Here is an 18,382-nt window from a genome sequence, read left to right as displayed (position 1 = left end):
GGAGCTCTTTAATCATTTCCTGTTTAACTTAAGCAAGGATTGGGCAAATGTACCTGCCAACAGCAACTGATGAATTATAGTGTCTTTAGCTCTCTGATGCCTGAGCTTCTACAAAGGCTTTCTTTGAAACCCAGGCAGGCAGAACAACCAGGGTGCTCCATCTGTGGGGCTCATGTCTTGACAGAGCTTCGAACAGAGAGCACCTGCTGCCTCGTGGGGCTGCCAGGTGAGAAGACAGGGACTGTGAGGCACTATTCCTGGGCATAGGAGCTTTAAAGCCGGGGGCAGGTGGGCAACCCCAAGACTTACCTAGAAAGGGAAGCAACACACAGACTCCTAGAATGCAAAAAGAGGGTCATCAGACCTTCCAGGATGATGGTTCTTGAGAAGAGGACTGGGACAAGTTATGCTGGGATCTCTCTGATTTATTTACATCCTGGTATGGCTTTTCTCCCAAAACAGACAAACAAATACTTTCATTTTTTTAAACTTTGAAAACAAGTTATAAAATCCAAATCCCTTATTGGATGAAAATATAGACCAGAAAAATTCAGTGACCCACCCAAGGTCAGACAGAAAGGGAGCAGCAAAGCTGGAATTCCAGGGTTGCTGTTGTTTTGACTGGGAGCCCAGGGTTCTTTCCACCTTACCTGTTGCCACCCTGTTAAGTCACCACTGAAAAAAACATCTGAGCACGTGCTGTTTTGAGTCATGGACATATTCTCCAAGAATAGTTTATCTGGTACTTGGATCTGCAGGGTTTGGGGGCTTAATTTAGAATCAAGAGGATGGGGTTCATGCAGGCTCTGGTGTCATCAATTAACCTGTGTGAATCTCAGTTTTTCACAAAAAAGGGGGTTCTAAATCCCCTCCTTGCTTTCCTCTTTTGTTTGTTCTAAGAATCACAGAAAGAAAAGACTTGAAAAGGAGATTTGGGTTTGTTCGTTTGTTTTTGTATGTTTGTGATTTTTCTGGCCACATCATGCAGTATGTGGGATCTTAGTTCCCTGACCAGGGATTGAAGCTGTATCCCCTGTAGTGGAAGGACAGATTCTTAACCACTGAACCACCAGGGTAGTCCAGAAAGAGGTTTTTAATTCTAAATTTTCCCAATCCACATATTCACTAAGATCCTCCATTTATTCCCATAGTAGCAGAATACTAATACTGATGGCTTTAGTTGGTCTAGAGAATCACTGGCCCTAAATCTCTCATCAGAATCCTAGGGCACTCCTACCCTCGTGCTAATTCCCGGGCTGTCAGAGAATTGGCACAGAGAGACTGTGCCAAAACTGGGAGTTGGTCCCTCTGTCCCACACCTAGAGGATGTCATGTGATGTGGGTGACTCCACCCAGGACAACTCCCTTTAGCTCCTACTCATGTTTTCAAATGCTCACTGGACTCAGATACCCGAGCCTCCAAGAGGCATCTGTATTTATTCTCCTCCAAACCTGTGTATCTTCTCCCATTTTAGATATCACAACTCCAAAATACCTAGGAGTCATCTTTATGTTTTCCCGTGCCTTCAAATCTCATATAGTTCCCACAATGAAAATTGTAATCTTCTCGTCAACATCCACGCTGTTCTCCCCTACTATGTAGCACCTATGTTACTTGGGTAGGACAGACCACACCTTGATCCAAGCCAACTAAGGTAACTTAATTCCATTTCACATGGTGATTCTTTCCAGTAACTTCATTAAAGTGAATCAGTCCACTGGCAATGGAGGTATAGTAGGAGTATTAAGCCAACTCTCTGATTCATGCTCTTGGCAATAAAGATTGGTTTAAATATGGGTCAGTCAATCCCAAGATCAAGATTTTTGTTTCACAGTTGTCACAAATTATGCTTGTTCCTCCTCCATGCAAATGGAGCCATCTTGCAAGCATGCATATATCTTGCTCTTGAAGGCCTCTTGCAACTATGTATGAAGTCAGCCTAAGAATAAACCAACACATAAAGAGCTGCGGAGAGACTGAAAATTATAGAAAAATAAGGTTAGAGTCTTGATCAACGTTGCCTGAAGCCTATCTTCATCACACTTCCTATTTGTGTGAGTCTCTAAATTGACCTTATATTCTGAAGACAGTTGACTAACATTGTGTTTTCTGTTTCTTGAAATCAAAAGCATCCAAACTGATAAACCTATTCAAACTACTAGCAAGTCCTGTCCCATCTGCTTCCAAAACTATGTACTATATTTGTTTACTTCTCACCAGTACCACCCCACCACCATCGGCACCATTCCATGTCAAGGCAAGAGTGCCTCCAGCCTGAACTACTGAAACAGCCCTATTTTAGTTTCCTACCCCCACCATCGGCCCCTCCATGGCAGCCTCTACACAGCAGTCAGCTCGATCAGTTAGAAATAGAAATCAGATCTTGTTACTTCCCTTATTAAAACCTTTCAAAGGCTTTCATTTGCTCTTAAAATAACCTACCCTCCCCTTCTTCCCCATCCTGCAGCCCTGCTGAACATGGCCCCTGAAACTCCTCTTGCTTCTCCTGACTTCATCTGCTCCAGCATTGTGAACTTTTATGTTCCTTGAACAGTCAAGCCTATTCCCACTTGTTGTTCCCTCTGCCTGGACTGCTTTCCCCTGGCTCTCCACCTGACTGCCTTATTCTCATCCTTTAAATCTCAGCTCAAATATCACCACCTCGGTGCTGTCTTTCCTCACCACCTCTTCTAGTCACTTTCCTTCTTATCTCCTTGCTTAGCACAGTTCATAATGATCTATTTTATACACTTGTTTATTGTCTTAGAATGTAAACTGCTCATGAGGACCTTGACAATCTTGTTTAAATGGTATCCTGATATAATTAGGTTAAGTAAATATTTGCTGAACCAACAGGGAAGGGTTGCTTAACAACGTGAAATCCTGCAAGGAAGTGTTCCCAGAGCGCCGCCCAGTGGTGGGCTGAGGTACAGCAGATGTCCGTAGCCTGATGACACACACCTTGAAACTTTGGTGTGAATTGTCTGGCAGGCGAGGGAGGCTGAATGAACAGCCTGGTCAGCTACTGGCAAGGGAAAGCCAGGCATCGGGACTAGGGATCATAGTGTGCTGCCCTGAGCAAATACACCACAGCTTCAACAGCATCGGCTTCACTCAGGAGTTTGTTAGAAATGTAGAATTTTAGCCCCACCTCAGACTTACTGAATCAGAATGTGCCCTTAGCAATGGTTCGCATGCACCTTATGGCTTGAGAAGCCCAGCTCTCTACCAGCTGGCATCCGATCTGCCAGCTCTGATACCCCAGAATCTCTGGACTGGGACTCAGAAGCCAGGCTTCCCCACGTACTATATGGCCTTAAGCAGTATGTTTAACCTCTTCATGACTTTGTCTCTCCATCGATTACAAGACCTGACCCTAGTCTCTTGTAAATGATATCATGGTGATAAAATGAAAAGCCTCACTTAGGCTGAAACACTGCTGCTGGGTTCATGATCTTTGGGATTTGGGGAATTAATACAAGAAAGATGAGAGCAAGTCATAGGGTAAGATGGGGGTGAGTAACAAAGAAATAAACTTCTAGAGAGAAAAGTATATGCATATGTGTGTGTGTGGATACATATATGTGTGTGTATATATATAATATATTCATATAAAACAGCAAAGAATGGCCTCAGAGCTGACTCAGAGTAAATCTCAGCTAAATCACTCTTCATAAAATGAGTGTCCATAACCCCCACCCCCACCCCTGATCAATGCTTCTTAATCCTGGCTGCACAAGAGAATCATCTGGGAGCTTTTAAAAGCCTCAAGCCCAGCCAGCCTTTCAGACCAATTACATCAGAGTCTCCACGGGAGGAAACCAGACACCACTGTCTGTAAAGCTCCACTGTATTTCTCAAGTTTTAAGATGCACGCAGAGGTCCTGGGGGTTATTTCAAAAGCATATTTGGATTCAGGGGGTCTGGAGTGGGGCCTGGGAACCTGCATTTCTAACAAGCATTCAGATATTTCTGGTCCAGGGACCACTTTGAATCGCCAGGTCTCAAGATGGCTCAAAGATGCCAAGGAGTTTGAGGATATGATGGGGGAACTAAATAAAGTTGTGGAGGTGACACATGTTGCATATAACCATCACTCAATCATAATTCTCCTGTACACCTCTTTCTTTTTTTCGTATGCCCATTTCTTGAGTAATAGTAAAACTCAGGGAGTCGTTGATAAGGTGGGACTCTAGTATTTATTGAATACTCACTATATACTATGCGCTTTAAAATATGCCACCCCAACAAGGTCATTTTGGTGGGAGAGGAACAAAGTCAGAGATAAGAAACTTGGTCAAACTCGGTCACACATTGAATAAAAGGCCCATCCTGGATTTACGCCAGGTCTTTCTGATACCCACACCTAAGTGCTTTCTAAGCTGCCAGGCTGTCTCTCACCTAGACAGCTGCAAAAGGAAGGGCAGCTGGATGGAGGAGGCCTCGCAGGGACACATGGAGGCCGCTGTGGCAGCAGCTGCAGGGAGCGGGGGAGGGAACAGGTGTGCGGTGTCCCAGCCAGTTCAGTTCAGTCGATCAGTCGTGTCTGACACTTTGTGACTCCATGGACTGCAGCACGCCAGGCTTTCCTGTCCTTCACCAACTCCCAGAGCTTACTCAAACTCATGTCCATCAAGTCGGTGATACTATCCAACCACTCATCCTCTGTCGTCCCCTTCTCCTCCTGCCTTCAATCTTTTGCAGCGTCAGGGTCTTTTCCAATGAGTCAGTTCTTCGCATCAGGTGGCCAAAGTATTGGAGTTTCAGCTTCAGCACCAGTCCTTCCAACGAATATTCAGGACTGATTTCCTTTAGATCCCCGCCAGGGAGCAGTACTAAGAGGGAAGCAGCAAGTCACCTCAACCAAGAGGACAGGGAAGACTTAAGGAGTGTGGTTTTGGCCTTCGCCCGGGGCTTTCCCAGAGCTCTTTCCCGTCACCCAGTGCCGCTTATGGCACCTCGGCTGAGGCTCGAGCTGCTTCTCTGGGTACAGTCCTTGTAACGACTGTAGTTTACAGTGTTTCCACAGGCTCTATTGGCATAAAGTATATCACCTCCGCTTTCTAGATAAGCAATCCAAGTAAGAAAAATTCAGAGCACTGCCCCAACGTCTCACAATTTAGAGGCAGAAGCCAGACCAGACCGCCTAACCTCATCCCATGCAAGGGAAGACCTGAGAGGTTGACATCCAGCTGCACCGTCAATGACTGTTCTGTAGGCAGAGAAAACGGGAGCTGGCTTGGGCCCTCTGGGAGTCCTGTGGACAGTGGGCGTGCAATTCTTTGCCCTTCAAGGAGAGATGTGGAATCATAACATTACTTGGAGGAGAAAGCAAGTAGACATCACGCTTCTATAACAAGAGCAGAAAAGAAAGCTTGTCGTATCCTGCAGAAATCTGATTCACTCAAGCGGCCTTGTGAGACACCTCCCCGCTCTTCAAGAGACATCTCCTGGGCTGGAGGCCCAGGTCGAATTAATTGATCATTGAATTAGCAGCGCCACCCTGTGGTAGGAACTAGGCACTTCATCATCCTTATCTTTGAGGTAAGGACTTCTGCCTATCCCAGGGCACACGGCTCTCCCATCCTCACCACCACCTTCTCTCTTCATTTAAGCTTATGACAGGACAAATATTAATGATATTTACTGAGATGGGAAAAACAATTCAAGATACAGTGGGAGAGTGAGCTTGTATTTGAAAAAACTGAACTAGGACAATCTCTAACAGGGAAAACAGCAGAAATCCTTTCAATTTTGTGGCAAGGGGAAAGATGTAAATAAATGAGGCCAACTACCTAGCTGTTAAGTTTTCCCATGTGGAAAATTTGCAAAAGCCCTTTAAGAGAAAATGTAGACATAGTTTAGGCCATAAGTAATTTTTTTTTCCGCTAATCAATCAGGTATGAAATCCTTCTATCCCCAGGAAACTTGTTCCAATGGAGGATATTGGGGAGGAAGCCAGAGATTATACATTCTTTTACCTAAGAAACAACTTGCTACTGTATTTCTAACTTTAATTCAAGTCCATCTGTCAATAGGCAGAGTCATCTTTCCCAGCAAGAACATGGGGTGAGATGGGGGCATGTTATTCCACTGTATTTATATTTATTTAAAAAAAGATTTTAGTGGAGTATAGTTGCTTTGCAATGCTGTATTTGTTTCTAACACACAGCAAGGTGAATCAGCCATATGTACACGTATATTCCCTGTTTTTTTTTTTTATTTCCTTCCCATTTCGATCACAGGAGAGCCCTGAGGAGAGGCCCCTGTGCTATACAGGGGGTTCTCACTAGTTATCTGTTTTATGCCTAGTATCAATAGTGTTTATATGTCGATCCCAATCTCCTAATTTATATTTCTTTTAAAAAGAGCTTAAATAAACTCTGGAATCAATGGATCTTAGAGGGGTCACTGTTAGGACACAAATTTTGTGGCTTTTAAGTTGGGCTTTATATAATCCCAGGCGTGGAACCTAAAGGTGACGAGGCTCCCTAAACCCAGCCCATGAGTGAGATGCAGGGGTGTGGGTGGGCTTGGGGGCTTCTGAATTCATACTTTCAGGTGGGGCTCTGTTCGTTCCCCACCAGCTGCTGACAGTCCCTCGCATCTCCGGCCAACCCAGCTCAGCGTGGAGATGCCCCAAGCCCATCATCCCAGCTCTGGACAGATACAACTTGGGGATATGGGCTCAAGGTAATGCCTTCCTTGGCCATGCCCATTTAGCCTGCCTTCCTGCCCTCCTCTCTGAGCACACGCAGGGGTGCGATCTGCTTAGGGACATGGGCCACTCTTGCTGGAGTCTTCAGCCCCCCTTACTTTCCAGCTCTTCTCTCTTGGAGTCTGGGGCACATCTCCCCTCTCTTCTCACTGTGCCCCCTCGTCCTCCTTAGGGACTTGGTGCTTCTAAGACCCATGGGCTATGCGGGCAGTGTCAGCATCTCTGGGCCCCAGAACCCATTGCTTTCCTGCGTTTTCAGTCTGTATGTGAGCCTGGCTCAAGCCCCAGGGTTTCCCCACCCTGGCCCCACTCCAGGGCCAAGGCAAGAACCCTGTGTGGGTGATGGAGTGAGGCCAAGTGATATCTTGTCTCCACAGTGCCTGGAAACAGTGCTGTGCAGACTTCGTCCTCTCCCCACCCCACAAGGTTCTGCAAAATGACTGAACCAGCCTCTGTTTTGTGCAGACTTCTGGTCTGGTGTTTCTGCGGCCTGATTTTCTACATCTGCAAAACCAAGAGGCAGATCCTGGTCTGCGGGGTCCTCAGATGCTGTTCTCATGACCTTCCCTCACGCCCACCCCAGGGACTTGGCAGCTCCTTCCCTCAGCTCCACGGGATTGGCTCTCAGACTTCCTGCCCAGGTGGTGCCTGGGCACTTGCTACGCCCTGTCCCTGAGGGGCTGAGCCCACGGGAGGTGCAGACGTCCATCCAGGAGCGGGGACCCCAGCACAAGTGTCTCAGACTCAGACGCCACGGGCTTCGAAGGGAGCACGCGAGCTGCCGCTGATGGGAGAGCACACGCCCTGGGCAGAGGGCAGAGCCACTCTGTGCCTCAGACCATCACCTTGGAGCCTCCTCCAGGCTGGTGAGGCCTCCCCTTCAGATGTCTGAAGTTCTAAACAAATTGTCCTGCTTTTTTTTAATGTTGGCAACTAATCAACGTGCAGCCAGCTGTCTTAACTGGAGGGTGGTGATGGCGACTCTTGGTGAGCACTTCATATGTGCCTGGTAAAGTGTTGGGCCTTTCTGCACGGTCAAGTCACCATTCCTGTCATCATGCCTCACAAATTGGAAACACAAGCCCGAGAAGTGTAAGTCACCTGTACGAGATCACGATTTAATAAGAGGTGTTTGAATGCCGGCAGCCTGGGTTGAGCTCCCACAGACAAACCTGGATTTGCACCCCTTTCTATGTAAGTCTCTGAATCCTAAGAGCTGTACTAATGGGCAGCAGCGTCTATGTGCATGTGAGTATACGCTATCACGTTCGAGCTTCATGGCAGACCCAATGTCCATATTGACATCCTTACGTTAGGGGCCAGGAAGCTGAGTTCAGAGAGTGTGACTTTTCCAAGGTCTTTCAGACTCTATGTGGAGAGCTATGGCCAACACAGGTCCGTGTGGCTCCAAAGTCCGGGCTCGTTCCATGCAGTCTGGTTTTTCTCTGAATCCCCTGTGTCCGGCCTTGGGCCAGGCTCAAAGGGCCATCGGGGATGAAGGGTGAGTGTCTGGAGCCTGGCTCCTGAGGCTGCTGGACAGGACTCCCCAGGCAGGGGCTCAGTCCAGGAAGGCCTGGGTGGGCCTGGGTCTGGGCAGCCCCCCAGCGAGGCTCACTGCTCCCGGTTGCGCTCTCTCCTCTGTGGCGAAAGGCACTGCCAGATCCCCCTGTGCACCATCTCGCTGCCCAGGGCATAGTTCACGGCGTTGACTGTGGGCATTGTCTTGGCAATGAGAGCGGGCACCTGTTGTGATGGAGAAATCCAGGAAAAAAGTTTCAGAGCCTCTGCTCCTCTCCCTGGTCCCAATGGTGACCACCATCCCCCCTCCCCAACCCATCCCCGCCCCCCACCCCGTCTCAGCTGCCAAGCATCTGCTCTTGGCTTGACTCTGCAGCCTCTAAGCCTTCTCTGACTAGTTGCCGGATGGTGCGTGGAACCTTGCTCCTCCCCAGACACCACTCTCCGCCCCTCGTCCCAGAGTGCGTGCATCACCATCTGGCTGGCTGTCCCTGACATCTCACGTGAGGCCTGGGCAATGTCAAGTAGTGGCCCCATGTGACCAGGGGTACAAGCAAATACCCAGTGAGTTATGAGCGTTCAGAGGAAAAGAGGAAGAGTGAGTGATCATAGAGGCTATAAAGCCAGAGAGAGAGATGGGGAGAAACAGGTAAACAGATGGGGAGCAGGTACTGGAGTACTGGCGGCGTCTGTACCATCTGCAGCTTGGGGGAGAGGGAGGTTGCATCCGCGATGGTGGCGTACAGATACAGGAGCGCGTAGGGGCCCCAGCCGAGCAGCAGCGTCCTGGCTGGCAGGACGGTGTTCACCTGGGGAGACACGGGTTAAGGAGGGTGGCATTACAGTTGGTGGGAATGTAAACTGATACAGCCACTGTGGAGGACAGGATGGAGAGTTCTTTAAAAACTAGGGCTAAAACTACCATGTGACCCAGCAATCCCATTACAGGGCATATACTCCAAGGAAACTACAATTCTAAGAGACACATGTACCCCAGTGTTCGCTGAAGCACTATTTACAATAGCCAGGGCATGGAAGCAACCTAGATGCTCAATAACAGATGAATGGATAAAGAAGTTGTGGTGCATATATACAATGAACTATTACTCAGCCATAAAAAGGAGCGGATTTGAGTCCGTTCCAGTGAAGTAGATGAACCTAAACCCTGTTATGCAGAGTTAAGTAAGTCAGGAAAAGAAAAACAAATATCCTATATGAATGCATATATATGGAGTCTAGAAAATGGTACTGATGAACGTGTTTGCAGGGCAGAAATAGAGACGCAGACACAGAGAGCAGACTTGTGGTCACGGCAGGGCAGGAAAGGGTGGGAAGAACTGAGAAAATAGCATTGAAACATACACAGTACCGTATGTAAAACAGATAACTGGGGGAAGTTGCTGGAGCTCTGTGACAACTTACAGGGGTGGGGTGGGGTAGGGGGCGGGAGGGAAGTTCAAGAAGGTGGGGACATGGGTATACTTATGGCTGATTCACGGTGTTGTATGGCAGAAACCACACAACATCGTAAAGCAGTTATTCTCTAATTTTTTTTTTTTTTTAAAAAGGAGGGAGGCATTGACTGGCTCAGGTGGCCGGCAGCCCCACGAGGTCCCAGGACCAGCTTGGCAGGGCTGTGGGAAGTGCTGAGCCTGTGGAGGAAACTGGGACCAGTGGAATCTCTCTTCTGTTTAAGATGCTTGACCCGAGGCCTCGCATTCAAGCTTTCTTGACCTCAGTGACCTTGTCCATCAAGTGGCCTGATATGCCTGACTTGCCTGGAGGCAGCGACTGGAGTGGAGGATTCACTTCCTTATCGGTGTGTTCTCTGAGAAACCCGGGGCTGCGTGAGTGTGGCTGTGTGTGTAAAGGTCCCCAGGCTGAGCTGCCCTCACACCTCTGTCCCAGAACTACCTTGCAACCAGCTCCTGCCTTCACTGGCGGCTCAACCTGTCCTGGGTTCAAAGCGGCCGCTTTCCACCCTGCGAGATGCTGAAACCACCAGGCGGCGGGCGACGTGGTACCACAAGTGGCCACAGGAGGGCGCACGATTTCCGTACTATTTTCAGAATGGCATTTGCGAAATTACGCTTCTCCACATACACTCAGAGGTTAAAATTCTGACGCTAAAAATCAGTGCCTATTCTCTAACCGACCGTGTCGCCCTTTAACAAAGAAGGTAACTTAAGCTCGCATCTGAGGTCCCTGGGACAGTGCGTGGCGACCCCTGCTGATGCTACTGAAACGGATGGTTTAAAGTCAACTGGGAAAAATGAGAAAATCCGTGTGGCAGCCTTGTCTGCAGGCCCATTGAACCTCCAATAAACGTGGCGACTTCGAGCACCCAGGCAGGGGTAGGGGCGGGCGCAACCTGGAGGCAGGCCACCGTGGGGCGGTGATGAACAGGAGAACACCTGTACAGCCCTCGCCCTCCTTCTGTGACCAGGAAAACCTGGGTCCACAGCTACAATCAACTGGTACAGTGTTTTTCCCATTCACAAGGGGAAAAAATGTGGTAGATGAAGTGTTTCAACAAAGAGAGTGCTTCTTTTATGCACTAGGATTGCCCACTTGAGTGATAGAGCCCCAGACCTGGGTTTGATCCAATGCTGCTACTACTAATGGCGCCACTTTTGACCAGTTGCTTAGCTAATAGCCCCTTTCAGTCTCAATTTTCTAATCTGTGACATAGGGACAATAAAGCCTTCCTTCCTCAGAGCGTGGGTGCATAATTGAAATGATATAATGCACATAAAGTCGCATTAGTACCTGAGGTTTTTTAAGCTTGTTTTTGTTTTTTGAATCTTTAGAGCTATGATTCATCTGCTAGAGACTGTTCAGGTAATAAAAAAAAAAATCCTGGCAAGAGGATATTAGTGCAGAAATTGAGCAATGGCCAGGAGGGCTTATGTTGAATCATTGTTTCTCTTCGACAAATGTGCTTGCAGATGTGATTTTACTTTGTGGGTAACAGTATGTGCCTGCGGTTAAATGAAACCTCCTGAAGCCATTTAAAATGCATGAAATTTTGTGTCAATCTTCATATCCTTGGGAAGAAGCAAGGGTAACAGCAAGGATGATGTCCACTAGGACTCCCTGCCTCTCAGTATTATGGGGTCTGGGTAAATCTGAGCAGTTCTGCTTCTTCCTCCCCGGTCTTGGTGATCTCCAGCAATGGGAGGGGAGGGTGTGTTTCTGCCCTAACACCCCATGCTCTACATACAAAGCTAGATTTCTCTCCTGATCATTGAAAACACAGAGAACCCCTGACTGCAGTCACATCGCTCATGTTCCCTGGTGTTTCTCCTCCTCGAGGAGCTGATCCTTACCGGGGGACGGCTGGTCTTTCCGAGTTTCTGCTCCATGAGCCGATAGGACACGACTGTGATGAAAAGGGGCATGAGGAAGTTGAAAAAGGCCATGGTGAAGAGGAAGCTGGTGAAGTTTCTGCAGGCAGAGGGGATGGGGAAGTCAAGAATTGCCTCTCAGAGATGATCAGTTGCCCAAGAAGGCCCATGATACTCGGGCTAGACAGTCAGATGCAGGGAACTCCTCCCATCAGGTGAGTATTCAGAGTATGGGTGCTCCCGGGTCCTAGCTGAACTCTCCTGGGAACCAGGAGCTATGAGGTCCTCCTAGAACCTGCCTTTAGACCAAGGAGCTGGGACAAAGGATAGTCCGGCTTCAATTTGCTGCTGGGCAGTTCAGAGGCTCAGCCTTCTCTCTTATGTGCCCCAAACACAGAGAACGGGACAATTTGTTTGGGAAATGTGTTTAGCAAATGGAGATGTCAGTTGACCAGGAGGAAAGATCATTCAAGGAGCTTTCTGGCACGGGTTTGGAAGGGCCCTGTGGATGAGACTGGACACTGTATCACTGAAGAAATCATTGAAGGGACCAGAGAAGAACCAGGGGTCCCAGGTAGTGGTCACAGGCAGGCAGGCTGACGTTCTGTGCAGCGGAGACCACGTCATCTGGCTGCCGTCCACTAAGGAGGGGTGGGAGGGAGGGCTGCCAGAAGAGCTGGGCACCAGCGGGGGAAATACCTGCAGGGAACTCCCTGCAGGACATTAGACCAGACCCTGCGTTCTCCAGTGGGTTTGACCTGAGAAGCCTGTCATCAAGGCAGGTGCATTATGAATAAACACAAATAGGAACTTCCCTGGCAGTCCACTGGTTAAGAAGCCACCTTGCAATGCAGGGGGATGTGGGTTCAATCCCTAGTCCAGGCACTAAGATTGCACATGCCACGGGGCAACTAAGCCTGTGTGCTACAATGAAAGATCCTGTTGCAACTAAAACACAACACAACCAAATAAATAAATGAGTAAACATGAATAAACACGTCAAGCAGATGATGCAGTGTGCCTCTAGCAGAAGCAAGATCAGGGCTGGAGCCCGTGTGGTCCCTCCCCAAGGCAGCCCCTAGAGGGAGCCCTGGACTCCCCAGAGCCCAGTGGCCCTGGCAGTACGAGATGAGTGCTCCTGATGCCATCTTGCATTTCCGGCTGTCTCTCCAGGGCCTGGCCCACAGCAAATGCTGAGGATCCAGAGAAATGTTCTCAGTGCCAAAGAGGTCCCTCCCAATGCAAAGACCTTAACATTCTTTGACACTACAGAACCAAGGATATGGCTCCCTGTAGGAGTCGATAAATCAGAGCTGGGATCTGACTGTGCTGAAGGTGGCAAAGGGGTCATGGGGCTCAGTGACTGTTACAACCAACACGGGGCTCAGCATTGTTATATCCAACACAGCTCCCGGACAGGACCCCTTCTGGGGCCCAACTCTGCACCCCAACTGGCATAACATTCCCATCTCTTGGCCAATCTTCAGAATGGGCTTTCCTTAGTCCCACTGTCAACTTATACAAGGGGATCATGGCTAAGGAGCTGACACTGTCTGGCAGATGTTGGCACATCCCCATTTGGATTTTCAGCTGACACTGCTGTCCTATAGGCTCAAAGCCCAGATTCCCATGGAAAGAAGCCTCGAAGCTGCTGCCCAAACCTCACCTGTCCCCCCTGGAATAGTCCAGGGTGCAGCAGGTCCCCAGCGGCTCATAGTCATAGTGGCCCCAGCCCAGGAGGGGCAGCGCCGCCCAGAAGGCAGAAGACAGCCATACGAAGAGCACCAGGGAGACGGCCGTGTTCCAGTCCAGTCGGCTGCCTGCATGGGACACGGGAGGAGGATGGTGGAGGGGAGGCGGTAGCTTGGCAGAGTGAAAAAATAATGGACTTGGTGGTCACGTGGAATGTCCTTAAATGCTGGCTCTGATGCTTAGCAGTGCAGGGCCTCAGGCAAGTTAAGTTTCTCTAAGCCTCAGTTTTCTCCTTCACAAACTGGGAATGATAATCCTTGCCTCCGATGATTGTTATGAAGAATAAAAGAGACAATGGATGTGGAAGTCTCCTAGAGACACTCTGTACCATCTTCTTTAGAGAACACAGAGAAAGAGGGAGATGGCAAAGAGACAGGTGTGCATGCACATGTGAGTGATGGTCTGCGGAAGGTTTGGGGACAGGGCTGGGATAGAAGCAGTGGAAGAGAAAGAAAAAAGAAAAAAAGAAGTAGTGGAAGAGGAGCTCCAAGGTCAGATGAGGCAGATAGGAGTCAGCATTAGCGGGGAACAAAGGCTTTGTGTTTTGGGCCCTGAAGAGAAGCATGTGACATTGTTAAGGGCAGTGAGCCGTGTGTCCATGGGGCAGATCTGTGATTCCAAAGGACTGATGCTCATGGCTCAAGGCCATGTTAGCTGTGAACCCCAGAGTAACCTCTGTGCCTGGGAACAAGGAGACAAAGGGGAGGCTCCCTCTAAGGCATCCAGGCCACGCACAGTCCCAGCTTGGCTCCTGTAGCCGTGTGACTCAGGGCAAGCTACTGGACTTCTCTGAACCAGTGTTTCCCAGTCTGCAAGCTGAGGGTTTGCGTGAGGGGTGACTGAGCCACAGCCCCCAAAGAATGTTTACGTTTCTCCCATGGTGAGTGAGATTCTACATGGTCTATGGGTGAATGTGTTTCTTACCTTTATGTGTATTAAAATTATGACATTAACTTTGTGATTTCACAGATACTATTTAGAATGAGACTAAAGCAGTTGTTTTAATTTAAAAAAAATGAGTCACTTAAGAAAAACATCAGGTAAATAATAAAGCAGGTGGTACACTTATATGTCTAATTATGAAGAGGGAATTTGACAACACAGCTTGGGAGATCTTGAACTAGACTCATTTTCATGAAGCCTTCGCATGGCAGAATTTCCATGGAAGTGTGAGGTGCCAAGGCAGGTGCCCAGTCTCTCTCTCACACACCACCTCTCTGCTGCCTCCCAACAGTGCCTGTCTTCAAGGGCATCTTCTGTATCCAGAATCTCATTTGATTTTCCAAATAAAACTGTGACGTTGGTTACAAAACTCATCCTTGCAGAGGAGGAGACCAAGGTTCACAGAGGACCCCTGACTTGCCTGAGGCTGCAGTGAGGGCACAGGGAACCTGCCCAGCAGGCGCCTCAGCATCTCTCCTGCGCTCTCCCACCCTCCTCCCTCTCTTGGGGGCCCACACCCCACACTCAGGCACACTTACACCCACCCACACTTCCCTGAACTGGGAGATGCTGAGCAGACCTTCGCTCTGACCCCCTCCGTACGCGGAACCCGGAGACCTACGGGTGCAGAAGTGGTGATAGCGCCCCCAGGCGATGGCTGCGCTGCTGCAGATGCTCGCCAGTGCGGTGGCGAAGCCCTGGAAGCCGTGGGCCTGGCAGCCTTCTGAGCCGTAGGGCCAGCGCCTGTGGGAGACACGGGGCGCCAGTGACCCCTCGCCTCGCCCTGTCCTCCTCCCTCACCCGCTTGTCAGCAGCTTGGAGGGCACCTTTGGCTCCTTAGAAAAGGGCTTTAGTATCTGTTTTTCTATGAGGAAACTGAGGCCTCAGAGACCGAGCCACCGGGGTGAAGGGGCACCTGGGCTGGACCAAGGAGTCTCCCTGGTGATCAGGTGCCTGTATCACAGGACGCAACATGATGGGAGGAGAGCTCGTGCCTGAGGCTGAGAGGGGAAGAGGCACTGAGCCAACGCCACACAGCACAGAAAGGCAAAGTCAGAGGGCAGACCCCAGGCCTCCCACCTTCTGGCCCCACAGGTCAAGCAGGGCGGAAGCTTCAGTTGCCCATCCCCCACCCTGGGAAGGTGCCGGAGGACAACAGGGCAGGGAATCCTCCCTGATTCAGACCCTGCAGAGTCAGCCCTGAGCCTTTGTACGCAGGGGTGGCTCTAGCTCCACAGGAATGATCCATCTGCTTAAGAAAACAATCCTATAAACACCTTCTTAGACCACACTGGAAGACCCCGGTCACGTAAGGTCTTAGACACTTGTCAAAATCCTGTTTGCTTTCACAAATACTTATTTAAGGCGTCCTAGGTGCCAAGCATTGTTTTAAATGATTTACAAACAATACCTCCAACAACCATACTAGTTAGGTAATAACACGCAATTTACAGAGAGCTAGAAATAATGAAGTCAGGATTCCAACCCAGGCAGCCTGGTTGCAGGACGCAGGCACTTAGTCCCCACAGTCAGCCTGCTCTGATGGTCAGGTCCAAGGAACTCCTATGTTCCAGAAATCAGCTGTGGTTCTGCAGGCATGGTCTGGAATTCAGATTTACCCTAGTTTGGTCTGCCCACCCTCTCCCCTAGAGCTTTCTACAGGTAGGAAGCATGTCTCTGGCCTGCTGCCCAGGGCCCTGAGGTCAGGCCCCAGAGCCCAGGGACTAGGGTGGGGGCAGGTACCGGAGGAGGCTGGACGTGGCTGCAACGAGGGCGTTCAGGCTGATCCCAGTGTCGGCCAGCGCCAAGCTCAACACCAGCAGGTGGCTGGGGGTCCGCAGCTCTGGGGTCTTGCAGAAAGAGAGGATGGTCAGGATGTTTAGGCTGAGGCCAGAAAGAGCTGAAAAGAAGGGGAGAGCTGGCACTGGGGCTGTGAGGCCCTCCTGGGGTTCAGAATGAGGGCCCATGGAATGGATGGGCCCTCTGCAACCCCCCACCCCCTCATCCTCAGCACCCATCTCCTTGCAGCTCATCAAGTGCCCATGAGGCGGGCTGGCCCTCAGATACTGAAACCCATGAAATGTACACCCTGCCCTCTACCAATGCACAGTCTGATAGAAAGATCGACGAGGAAGAAAATCAGTAAAGTGCAGCACAGTTTGTGCCAGCACAATCACTGTTATAGATAGCCACTGAGCACCTATCACGTGCCCACCTGAGCACTTTACATGGATCCTCCCAGTCAGTCTTCACCTGGACACTGTCCTCCTGACTTGCCATGGAGACGCCAAGGCTCAGAGATGTTGGCCTAAGTACACAGCTAGTAAGGGGCAGGGCTGGGACTTGAACTCAAATTTTTTCAAATTCCAAAATGCCCTTTCCAAGGACTCTGGAACAATGTTAGGGAGAACCTCAGAGAGGAGGAGGCAACATAGAACTGGGAGCTTCCCAGGACCCCAGGCAGTGAGGTGAGCTTCAAGCCGGTGGTGTCCAGTGGCAGACAGACCCAACCTTGAATTTCAGCTTTGTCACTTATTTGCTGCTCCTTTAGGCTCCCTGAACCTCAGCTTCTCCCATGTGAAGTGAGAAATGGGGTGGATCCTGCCTCCAAACTGTGAGCCTTCACAGGGAGGACAAGGACGAGGACAGGGTGTGGAAGAGCATTCTAGAAAGAGGGACCAGCACGTACAAAAACATAAAGCTGTAAACTTTCAAGGCACGTTTGAGGACCTAGAGGGATGCTAGATTGCAGGGTTCCCAGAGGAGGGGAAGGGGGTTGAGGCCACCAGACGATGGGGTCCGGGGTCCAGGGCTTCAGAGCCAGCCTGGTGGCTGCTGTTCCCTCTCTACTTTCAATTCTCAAATGTGTTGATTTTGTCTCTGAATCTGCTTTGAACAAAGGCTGCATCCCCCACTGACCTAGACTTGGGCTCACCCAACTCCAGGGTCTATTGCTCCAGCCCTGGCCTCAGTGAGCATCTCAGGGATTTTGGGTTGAAGCTCACATCTCACGGACCCAGGTCGCCCCTAGGGCGGAAGTGCTTAGGGTTGAGGGCCAGAAGATGGTGAAAGTAATGTGGGGCTGGAAGGGAGTGAATGAACTTGAATACTTGGGTTTGTCTAGGCAAACTTAATACCTTGATCACATCTAACCTTCACCACCACCCATTTGGAATGTCAGGGCGCTGAGGCTCAGAGAGCTCAGGTGTCTTGGTTTCAGTGACTCAGACAGCAGGTGGCAGAGCTGACTGTCTTCACAGCCTACCAGGGGCCTGATCTTAAATGAGATTCTTAGCAGGATTTCTAGGGAGTGGATTCAACTTTCTCCTGACAGGAGGGACATGAAAAGGTCTGGTTCTTGGTCATGCCCTGGGCAGACAACCCCTTCTCAAAATCCCTCCCTCCCTGTCCCATGCCTGGCTTCTCTCTCTTGGCTCCCAGGCTGCAAGCTGCAGCCCGCGGGTGCAGCCATCCGAAGACTCTGGGGGTTTAAGCACAGAGGAGTATGGTTTGGGGACTTCTCCTTGCCAGCTTTGCAGCTGTGACCTGCATTCTGGGGGCCTACTGAGCTCCACTCCACCCCAGCTCCTGCCTGGCTCACCTTCCACCAGCAGCACCGTCCCCACGGCCAGCACCTCCAGCTCCCCGAAGCCAGGGGGCAGGGTCCCAGACTCCGCCATTCTCTCTGCCTTTCTCCCAGCTGACCCAGCTCGTCTCTGGCTCCCCCAACCCAGGCTCCTCCGTTATAAAGGGCCATTCCACGTGCTGGCACATGCAGGGTATTATGCTAGACATCGGGCTCCCTTTTTGCTGCCCCCTGGCCCTCCAAATCATCTTCTTGGCCTGGACAGAAGGAACCCATTCATCAGTTAGACAGTATAGCCTTTGTGAAGCCAGCACGGAGTCCGGCCTCATTCATTTCAGCTCCATCGGATTAAGGACCCAGAATCCAAATGGTATATAGCCAAAAGCTGAATTAGAAAAGAGTTGCATAACGAGGGGCGGGATGGGGAGCAGAAGGGGGGATCTGAGCTGCAGCCAAGCCTGAGAATGGGTCAGGAGCCAGGCCCTCCCATGTTTGCAGGCGCCGACAAGCTGAGCACC

The 18,382-nt window shown here is 50.1% G+C and overlaps 1 protein-coding gene across 2 annotated transcripts; it reads right to left on the bottom strand.

Annotated features, from left to right (window-relative positions):
• Positions 1-8,330: 8,330 nt before the first annotated feature.
• On the bottom strand, positions 8,331-17,958 carry RGR (retinal G protein coupled receptor). Of its 2 annotated transcripts, none has more exons than XM_061163042.1 (7): positions 17,880-17,958; positions 16,022-16,178; positions 14,901-15,022; positions 13,251-13,404; positions 11,567-11,684; positions 8,933-9,046; positions 8,331-8,462 (listed from the first exon to the last, which is right to left on the bottom strand). In XM_061163042.1, exons 1-7 carry the CDS (start codon positions 17,956-17,958, stop codon positions 8,331-8,333), a joined length of 876 nt encoding a protein of 291 aa, XP_061019025.1. The 2 variants fall into 2 exon arrangements, with proteins under 2 accessions (XP_061019025.1, XP_061019024.1); XM_061163041.1 differs by having other exon boundaries at positions 14,901-15,037; positions 16,025-16,178.
• Between the last annotated feature and the right edge of the window lie 424 nt (positions 17,959-18,382).

Source organism: Dama dama, chromosome 15 (assembly GCF_033118175.1).
Source record: "Dama dama isolate Ldn47 chromosome 15, ASM3311817v1, whole genome shotgun sequence".
In the NCBI taxonomy this organism is placed as follows: Eukaryota; Metazoa; Chordata; class Mammalia; order Artiodactyla; family Cervidae; genus Dama; species Dama dama.
Note: the sequence above shows the minus strand (reverse complement) of the source record. Positions and strands in the feature narration are given on the sequence as shown.